Consider the following 8,955-nt stretch of genomic DNA (forward strand, 5'->3'; position numbering starts at 1 on the left):
CTAAAGGTTTCCCCTTGATGATGAACCATATGGATATACCAAGCAAAATGCAAGACTTAAAGGCAACAGCTGTTCTAAGGAGTTAATGATTTAAGAAAATATAATAATGCAAGGTTATTTTGGGATGGGAAACATCCATTTTATGCCTTGTCACTCTTGCCAGCTGAATGCTAACTAAAAATATTAGAGGAAATATGAAGAAATTGTCCTTAAGCAGAAATTTGTTCTGTAACCTCAACACAAAGAGTAGGGTTGTATTACAATGTATTTCAGTATAGCTGTTATGTAACTGAATGTATATTTATAATTGTACATGCCATTTGGCTTGGGGAACAGAACGCGCCATGGGACAACCTCAAAGATATCTCTCCAGACGGGGTCTTTTACTTGGGTGATGTGTCTGCTCTCCTGACTGTCTTCATACCCAAAGGATTTATTTTTCGTTTGGAAATATTTTAAGTTGAAATCTTGTTCCTTACTGGAAACTGTCTACACTAAAGACTGCACGCATCATGGGTGATATGGCAAACAACTCGGTTGCATATAGTGGCGTAAAAAATGCTGTAAAAGAAGCTAATCATGGAGATTTTGGAGTTACTCTTGCAGAGCTCCGTTCTCTTATGGAACTTCGAGCTACAGATGCTCTGCATAAAATACAGGAATGCTATGGAGATGTACATGGCATCTGTACAAAATTGAAAACTTCACCAAATGAAGGTAAGTCAATTTTAACACTATTATTGAGGAAACTCCATTTGGGAAAAAACCTTAGTCAAGCAAACTACTTTTTTTAATGTAACAAAGTTTATAAAAGTATTTCAGTTACCATAATAAAAGATTGCTTCTTACTTCTTTAAGGCAGAGGTATTCAATGGTAATAAGTAAGCAAGAGTTTTTTCAATTGGTCTAACTGCATGTGAGATGTTGCATTAGTGGTGAAGTTGCATTTTGGAATAAAGTTCATTGACGTAGGCATCCACATATGAAATAGCAATGCAACATAGCAATGTTTAACTTGCTGTGAAAGTGTAAGTTCTGTGAATAGCTCATATGACTTATAGTTCATAATTCAGATCATGCTGTTGTAGAACACAAGATGTTAATAGTCTAATGTAGGGCTTATTAATGCTTCTGTGTTCTTGTATTCCCTAATGCAACCATTTTTAAAACTGGTGACATCTGTTTTCTATTTGTACTACGTTGAATTCTTAATAGGAGGATTTAGTTTTTAAACCTGAAGTATTTCTGTAGATTTCATTTGAACTGTATAAAATAACTATCAATACAGCTTTAGGCACTAAGAGGTACTGTCACTATTAGTAGAAGGTTTGCAAAGTGATCACACAACCTTATTCTCTAGAAATAAGTATCTTTAAAGAAGTCTTTGCCATGTTGGACTTGATGGCATTCTGTGAAGTGTGGCTACCTGATGCTTTTGCTCTCTAGAGTTAATACTCCAAGATAGACTGTACAAATGTGAAGAAGGAAATAAATGTATCAAGTCTCCTTCCCGAGAGCTTTCCAGAAGTTTTCCTTAAGATTTGGCCCTCTTTTACTACACTCTTCCACAATAAGCTTTAATTTGTGAAACAAATATGCAAGTCTCATCGCTTAAGATATCTAAACTGTAGTATCCTGTACAAATGTTTTTATGTATTTTTATCTAACGTTAACTCAAACTTAATGTGAAGTCCTGCTGTTGGTAGTGATTGAGAAGTACCAAAATCAAGATTTTGGCAAATTGTGGTGTCTCAGCATTTAAGCACTCACATAGCTTTTAACCAATGTGGTGTCATGTGGTCGCAGTAAAGTACCTGCTGTCTTAATCCTGGAGAACTGTTGCTTTCTGTTCTTCAGGAATGCTATGGAAAGGTTTGACTCCTTGGATCAAAACCAGCCTACTAATGCCTTAAAGGTATCTCTGGGTACATCTCCATTTAGCATGTTTTAGCTTGATCTGCTTTTAAAGCCAGACTCCTGATTTCCAGACTCCTGAAATTATTTCAGTACATGAACTGGGTTCCTCTTACCAAACTGAAAGTAGCCAGCTCTCATGCCTGACCTGCCAGCAAATGGGAGTAGACCAATTTTAGGGTGAAGAAGAAATTTGTAAAACATGAGGAGTGCAAACTTCTGTTCCTTGGCATCAACGGAGTTGTAAAGTTTAGCGCATGCATGTGAAGCACTCCTGCATCCAAGCGGTGTAGCACCTCCTAGATAGGAGCAGCAGTCTCTCATTACCCTGTTGACCTGTTGCATAGTATTGAAAGGCAGTTTCCTTTCTCAGTAAAAACGACTGTAGTTTTCTACAATCAGGAACTGAACTGAGAGTTGAATCCTGTTTTACAGTAATCTGCAAGGTTTAAGGCCCATTATTACTGCAAACTAGGTGGGCATATGATTGCGGATGGCCGTGAAGCACCAAATACCTGATACTGCAGGATTCCTTTATGTCCCTTAATGTAACAAGCAGGTTAACACACGGGAATGATGAGTGTCAGCGTACTAAAACTAGAAAGGGTTAGATGCCCTTTCCTGCAGATTGATTCTGCTGTACTGAGGACTGTGTGATCAAGGCCTTTCCCTTTCAAAAGGATTTGACATTTAGATGTACTGTCCTGCAATCAGTTAAATACAGTCACTAACTTGATAAAAGAGCTTCATCTTTTTTTTGAAGTGTGAGAGCAGCTCATAAACACAGCAAGGCCTCAAAGGTCAAATGCAATAATTAGCTCAGAAAAGGTTAAAAAGGATGAGTTAGAGCAGTGTCCTCTACAAAGGTGTCGCTTTGGCTCTAAATCACTACATGAACCTTTAGAGAACCAGCCTCTCTGTCAGGTAAGCTGCTATAAATTTCTCAGAGGAGTACTGGAGAGCTTTTGTAAAAGTAGAACTAGGCCTCTTCTGTCAAATTCAGGTTGTAAGTATAGAAATGGAGACATTTCTAATGGAGAAAATCTAGGCAAGATCTATGCAGAAAACTGCTATGTGTTACCCTAGTTCTAGCTCTCTAAAATCTCATGTGTACACCTGCAAGGCCCTACGACACTTCTTCCTATTCAGAAGCTTTCTTTATGATATGAAATGCTGACTTGCGTAATTACCAGTGGCTTCACAGCAAAAGTACAGGTAGTTCCAAAATGCTACACAGTGGATGAGTTCAGCTTGTATAATTTCTTGGCTTTGAAGTTGTTGACAACGTAAGGCAATGTCTGTTTTCAGGCGAAATGTGGATCAGACCTACCTGATCTGAAATGAGAAATGGGAACTGTTCTTTACCAGTATTACTAAAAAAAGACTCTGAGCAGACTTTACTGCTTAGTATTTAATGTTTGTTATGTCCTTCACATGTGTAGAAATATATACAAATGTGAATAAATGAATGTTTGACATATCTGTAGTAACAAAAGTCCTTCCTATATTCTGAAGAGATGGACCACCATCGATATTTCCACAGGTCTACGTAATTTTGATTGTCTGGTAACTTCTAGGTTTCTAATAAGATTTTTATATGAAGCTTTAACTAGTCCCTTGCCTAATATTTTCCAAACTTAATCCCGAATAACATAAATTACCCTAGTTAAGATACATAATGAACAATATAATGACAGTAGTTTCGACCTCAGGATTGTAGATTGTGAACTATGAAATTGCCAACCGTCTGGTAAATGTAGCAAGTTCAGTTAACAGTGCATGATGTATTATGTTGAATACTAAAAATAAAAATGCTTTTTGTCTTTGCTAGGCTTATTTACTAATCTTCACTAAGTGGTTCTGACAGTAGCTTGACTTTATATAGCCTTGTTGGAAAACGCTTTTCATTCTTCAGAGACCATTGCTGTATACTTCTGATGTTCTGCATCCTGGTACCTTGTGAAGGGAGGAGAAAGGTGATGCCACTGACATTATGTAAATAATTTCCCAAACTCTGCCATGCTAAAAGGAAGAGAGAAACGGTATCTGTTGCAAAATAGCAACATGGTCCAGCCTTTTGGAATGGCCAAGCTGTCCTGAGTTTCTCTAGGTCCTCTCGTATAGCTTGATTTTAAAAATGGTCTTGCAGTGCTCTTGGAGTCAAGAGTGAAAGCACCTCAAAGCTTGAACTTCAAGAAGTGTAGTGTTATGCCTAACTAGTAAAATTGCTCCTTTGTATTAAACTTCCAAAGCAGTGAATTCAAGGTGAATCTAAGAGTGTTAGAATAAAGCTAATTTATTATATACACTAAGAGTATGTTTAATTCGTTTCACTTTTGAAAAGTGAATATATTTTAAAAGTGAATATTATACATAATATTTTGCTTTTCAGTTAAGTGATTACATAGCAGTTGTTAGCATTTAAAACTGAGCTTTGCAGTTCAGTAGTCTTTGCAGAGTGTCTTGAAATATCATGTGATGGTTCTAGGAAATGTCTGTTAGAGGTATTAAATACCCCACTTATTATGAAAGCCAGTTGCAGTGGTCGCTGTTCTTATTGATTACCTAGCGTGTTTGCAATGACTTTATCACTAAGCAGTTGGGTTAACGACTAAAAATACTGTTACTAAGAAAATTGTTGTCTTTAAGCAGGTGCTGATCATAACCTTGGGGGCAATATGCTTGAAGTATCCAGAGCTTTGCTCTGAACATGGCTGGACGTTTGGCCATTTTGCTTTGAAAAATGAGCTAGTGGCTTAAATTCTGAATGGCGGGTTAGGCAGGAAACTGTTGAAGGAGTAAACAGGAGGTGTACTTATGGAAGACCTTGAGTGCATGACCTTGCACTGAATATATTTGGTATTCCTTTATTTTTAAGGACTTGGCTAACTCTTGAAGCATGCTGTGCCTTTTAGTGAAGGCCCCTCACTCTTGCCTGCTAGGGGCCCTTAAGGATGGTACAAGAGTTGAGACAGGGAAGAGGACTCTGAAAGAAATATGCCATGTAAGAAAAGATGGGTACAAAACTGAGGTGACGGACCCTGCACGGTGCTAAGTACGGTCTCTCTCTATGTGAGAAGAGATAGAAAGAAAGTGAAGCTTCAGAAGAGCAAACAACTGCTGTCCAGGCAGAAGCAGCATCATTAAGTGGCTGCCTCTCTCCACATCATGCCTGGAGAGCTTCACCAGCTTTTAATAGTATTTTATATCATAATTAAATAATACACAAATATAATATTTATAGTATTTTATATAATTAATTAAATATTTCATTATAAATGTTACATTAATTGTAGGATCCTAGGATGTTATCTCTGAATACAGAATCCCTACAGTGGGAACTAGAGCTGGCTTCACAGGCTGTGGTCTTGCTAAAGCTGCATGGTGCTACTCAGTCTCAATAGTACTAACTCTATTAATGATCTTGTCTTACAAACTTGTTTACTTTGTACAAAGGTATGTCTGTTACTATTACTCTGTTGCTATGTCATAGTAAGTGCAAGTAGGTAGACCATCAGCTTACTTTATATTGGCAAAGTGTGAATTATAGAATATAGCTGGTTTTCTATACTATGATTTAAGGATAATACTTATGTAATTATATTTGAGATACGGCTTTTCAGTATTGTTATTGAAATATGGAGTGGGACTTGATTCCATGAATGGGAAACCTCAACCACTTCTAATGTGAGGGTGAAATGCAAGTAAGTGTCACTAACTTTGTCTTATTATTAAATAGGTTTAAGTGGAAATCCAGCAGATATAGAAAGGAGAGAAGCAGTTTTTGGGAAGAACTTTATACCTCCTAAAAAGCCAAAAACATTTCTTCAGTTAGTATGGGAAGCACTACAGGACGTTACACTAATTATATTAGAAATTGCAGCCGTAGTGTCCTTGGGCCTTTCTTTTTACCAGCCTCCAGGAGGAAATGAATCATGTAAGTAAACTTTTTAAAAAGTAGGCATCTACCTGTATTATACTACTGACTTTCCTGGTCCAACATGCCTATAGTGTAAAACTGAGAGGAGACAGTAAGTCAGTGGAAAAGCAGCTTATTGTTCCTTATTCAGAGAAACTAGAATTCTAGCTTGCCTTGAAAGGGCAACATGAGATTTCCCTGGTCATGATCTGGTATCATTCTGACCAAAATAATGCCAAAGGTAAAGTGCAAGCAGCAGGAACAAGAACTTGTCTTAGATCCAGTCATGTTTCTGTGCAAGTGGTTTTTTTTTTTTTTTTTAGCTTTGCCTCAGATATTTAAGCAATTTATAATTTGCGGTCATGTGCTTTCTTTGGGGAGTCAGCAAGTCTTAAATCTTCCTTGATTTGCAATATGACACTGGTAACTTTCTAATTTAAGAAATGAAGCTATATTTATACTTCTAAAAGGAAGATGAAGGGATCTGGCCATCATTGAACTGAATTTTTGCAATGATGTCTGGCTTGTTAAGATAAAGGTGAAGTGGGAAATGTTGAGAAAGCAGAAGGTGGTTAACTAATTGTCTAGTCTGGCATTCTTATGCCATCCTTTAACAACATAAGGACAGGTAACTTTCTGTTTTCTTATGTTCAGATAAGCAGGGATGTAAATTCTAGGTGGTTTAACTTCCTTGAGCTGCTCTAGCTTTCAGGTTCTTTAGCTTCTTTGTGTGTTACCCTTACTGAAAATAAATGTAAAACTGCAAAGAAGGCTAGCACAGAAAATGTTTGGCAATTATTAATAGTTTCTTCTGTTTGGCAAAACTTTATTTTGTTGAAATAACTATCTGCATGAACTTTCTTAAATCTAAAACCTGTTTTCTACAGTATGTGGATCAGTAAGTGTTGGTGAAGAAGAGGAGGAATCTGAAGCAGGTTGGATTGAAGGAGCAGCAATCCTCCTATCTGTAGTTTGTGTGGTATTAGTAACAGCTTTCAATGACTGGAGTAAAGAGAAACAATTTCGGGGATTGCAGAGCCGTATTGAACAAGAACAGAAATTCACAGTCATCAGAGGTGGTCAAGTCATCCAAATACCAGTAGCTGACATAATTGTTGGAGATATTGCACAAGTGAAATATGGTAAACATATTTTTAAAGTTGAACTTTCTTTTATTTTTAAAAAAGGAACTGCAGTCAACATACCCAGTGATCTCTCGTAGGTGATCTTTTACCGGCTGATGGTGTACTCATTCAAGGAAATGACCTCAAAATTGATGAAAGCTCACTGACTGGAGAATCTGATCATGTTAAGAAATCTCTGGACAGAGATCCTATGCTGCTGTCAGGTGTGTAACATTTGACAATTCCTGAAGAAAGTGGTTTGTTTCTGGGGGTAAACATGTTATTTAAAATTTTGAGGTTAAAATCTGGCAAACTGGACCTTATTTAGGCTGACTCTTAAAAGTATCCAAAACCAGTACAACTAGTACAAAAATTTGCCAAAGTGAGCAGGCTCTTAAAACTGACAAACATTTTGTATAGTTGCATGTGGTTTTATTTTCCAGATAGTTTTGGCAATTAAAGCTCTAGGGGAACACAGTGGTATACATACACATCTTATGGTTTCATCAACGTGAAGTTTGAGAAATCATTTCCTTTGTGCTCTGCCATATAACTGCTCAAGTCTCAGTGGAAAACCTGATTCAATCTTTCAGGTACACATGTGATGGAAGGTTCTGGAAGAATGGTAGTTACTGCTGTAGGTGTGAACTCTCAGACTGGAATCATCTTTACCTTACTTGGGGCTGGAGGAGATGAAGAGGAGAAGGAGAAGGAAAAAGAGAAGAAGGACAAGAAAAGTAGGCATTATAATCTTATATCCCTGGGGAGGGAGAGGTGGACTCCTGAATGTTACTGCATAAAAACATGTTCTAGTCGTCTGGAACCAGAAATCTTTTTAAACCTCATACTTTCAGTAGGTTTCACAGGAAAAAAAACTCTGGTCCAGTGACCAGGTACACCACTACCAATAACTCTTGTCATGTGGATGTTTAATTAAACTTCAGATCTCATTGATTAATTAGAGGTTGGAAAGTTTACAACTCCTAACCAGCCATACCATGTATAAATTGTTAAACTGCCATCTTGTGTAACTTCAAAGTACATTCATGTCTAATAGCAAATATTTGTTTATGGCAAACAGATTATTAGCAGTAACTCAGCTTAATAAGTATCTAGTTCTGCTTTTGATAGAAAATGTCCTGTATAGGGAGTTCTTCTATGACACTTGAAGGGGAAAAGCTTGTATCATTAATGCTGCTGAGTTTGTGGATATCTTAAACATATATAAGACTGATTTTGATAAAGGTGAGCAGTCAGCTTCTTCTGCCACTCTTTTTCTTCCAGAGCTAAAACTTTGAATGCTCAGATAATACACAAGGCAAATCCCTGGCGGCACTTCTCTGTAAACTTTATTTTTGGAGGGATGAGGGGCTTGTAACCCAGAACATTTTGGAGCCCTTCTGTGAAGTGTGAAATGGGCTATCTTCTGAAGGACTTGCTCAGTAGCTGGAATTATAAGGTCACTTATCTAAGCCATAGATAAGTGAGAATCAAAGCTTAGAAATGGTAACCAGTAGTGTTTTGATACTAGTTCTCACAAGGCATGTTCAGGACTGAGCTTCACAACAAAAATTTTTGTAGAATCTGCTGTGAGGTCTACTGGATGGGACTGAGTCTGAGGATTCTTGGCAGAAAAATATACTTTTTCATCAGAGGAATATGAAACAGTAATGGAAAGCCATAAATGGAAAGCCATACAGAAATGTGCTTAGGAATCTCAGTGCCTTCAAACTAAAGAGGCAATTGTTGAAATGTGTGCTCTGTGCAGGAACTGTGCTTTTTGGCTTCTTGTCCTAATCCACAAATACTTTACAGCTCTGACCCTTCTTGAAACCTAAAGTAGTAAGTTTCTTCAGAAATAAGTTACAAGAATTGTTACAAGAAGAATTGAAACTTCAAAATCCGTTTCAAGCTCAAGTGTGGTAGTGAAGAGTAAAAGTTGACCTGCAACGCTTCCAGGGATTAGTGTGGAACAGTTTCCATCCTTTGCTCTTTCCC

The 8,955-nt window shown here is 37.3% G+C and overlaps 1 protein-coding gene across 7 annotated transcripts in view; it reads left to right on the forward strand.

Moving 5' to 3' along the window:
• Positions 1-306: 306 nt before the first annotated feature.
• Positions 307-8,955, forward strand: part of ATP2B1 (ATPase, Ca++ transporting, plasma membrane 1) — a 35,413-nt gene continuing 26,764 nt past the window's right edge. For 4 of the 7 annotated variants that reach the window (XM_009579195.1, XM_009579196.1, XM_009579198.1 and 1 more), the window contains exons 1-5: positions 309-717; positions 5,654-5,851; positions 6,721-6,975; positions 7,056-7,181; positions 7,551-7,694. In XM_009579195.1, coding sequence (XP_009577490.1) covers positions 513-717; positions 5,654-5,851; positions 6,721-6,975; positions 7,056-7,181; positions 7,551-7,694 — 928 coding nt within the window. In that variant the 5' untranslated portion in view covers positions 309-512. Of the gene's footprint in view, positions 718-5,653; positions 5,852-6,720; positions 6,976-7,055; positions 7,182-7,550; positions 7,695-8,955 lie in introns of all 7 variants that reach the window. The other 3 variants (XM_009579199.1, XM_009579194.1, XM_009579197.1) reach the window with 1 other exon arrangement.

The sequence above is a fragment of the Fulmarus glacialis genome, unplaced genomic scaffold (assembly GCF_000690835.1).
Source record: "Fulmarus glacialis isolate BGI_N327 unplaced genomic scaffold, ASM69083v1 scaffold5956, whole genome shotgun sequence".
NCBI classification, from domain to species: Eukaryota; Metazoa; Chordata; class Aves; order Procellariiformes; family Procellariidae; genus Fulmarus; species Fulmarus glacialis.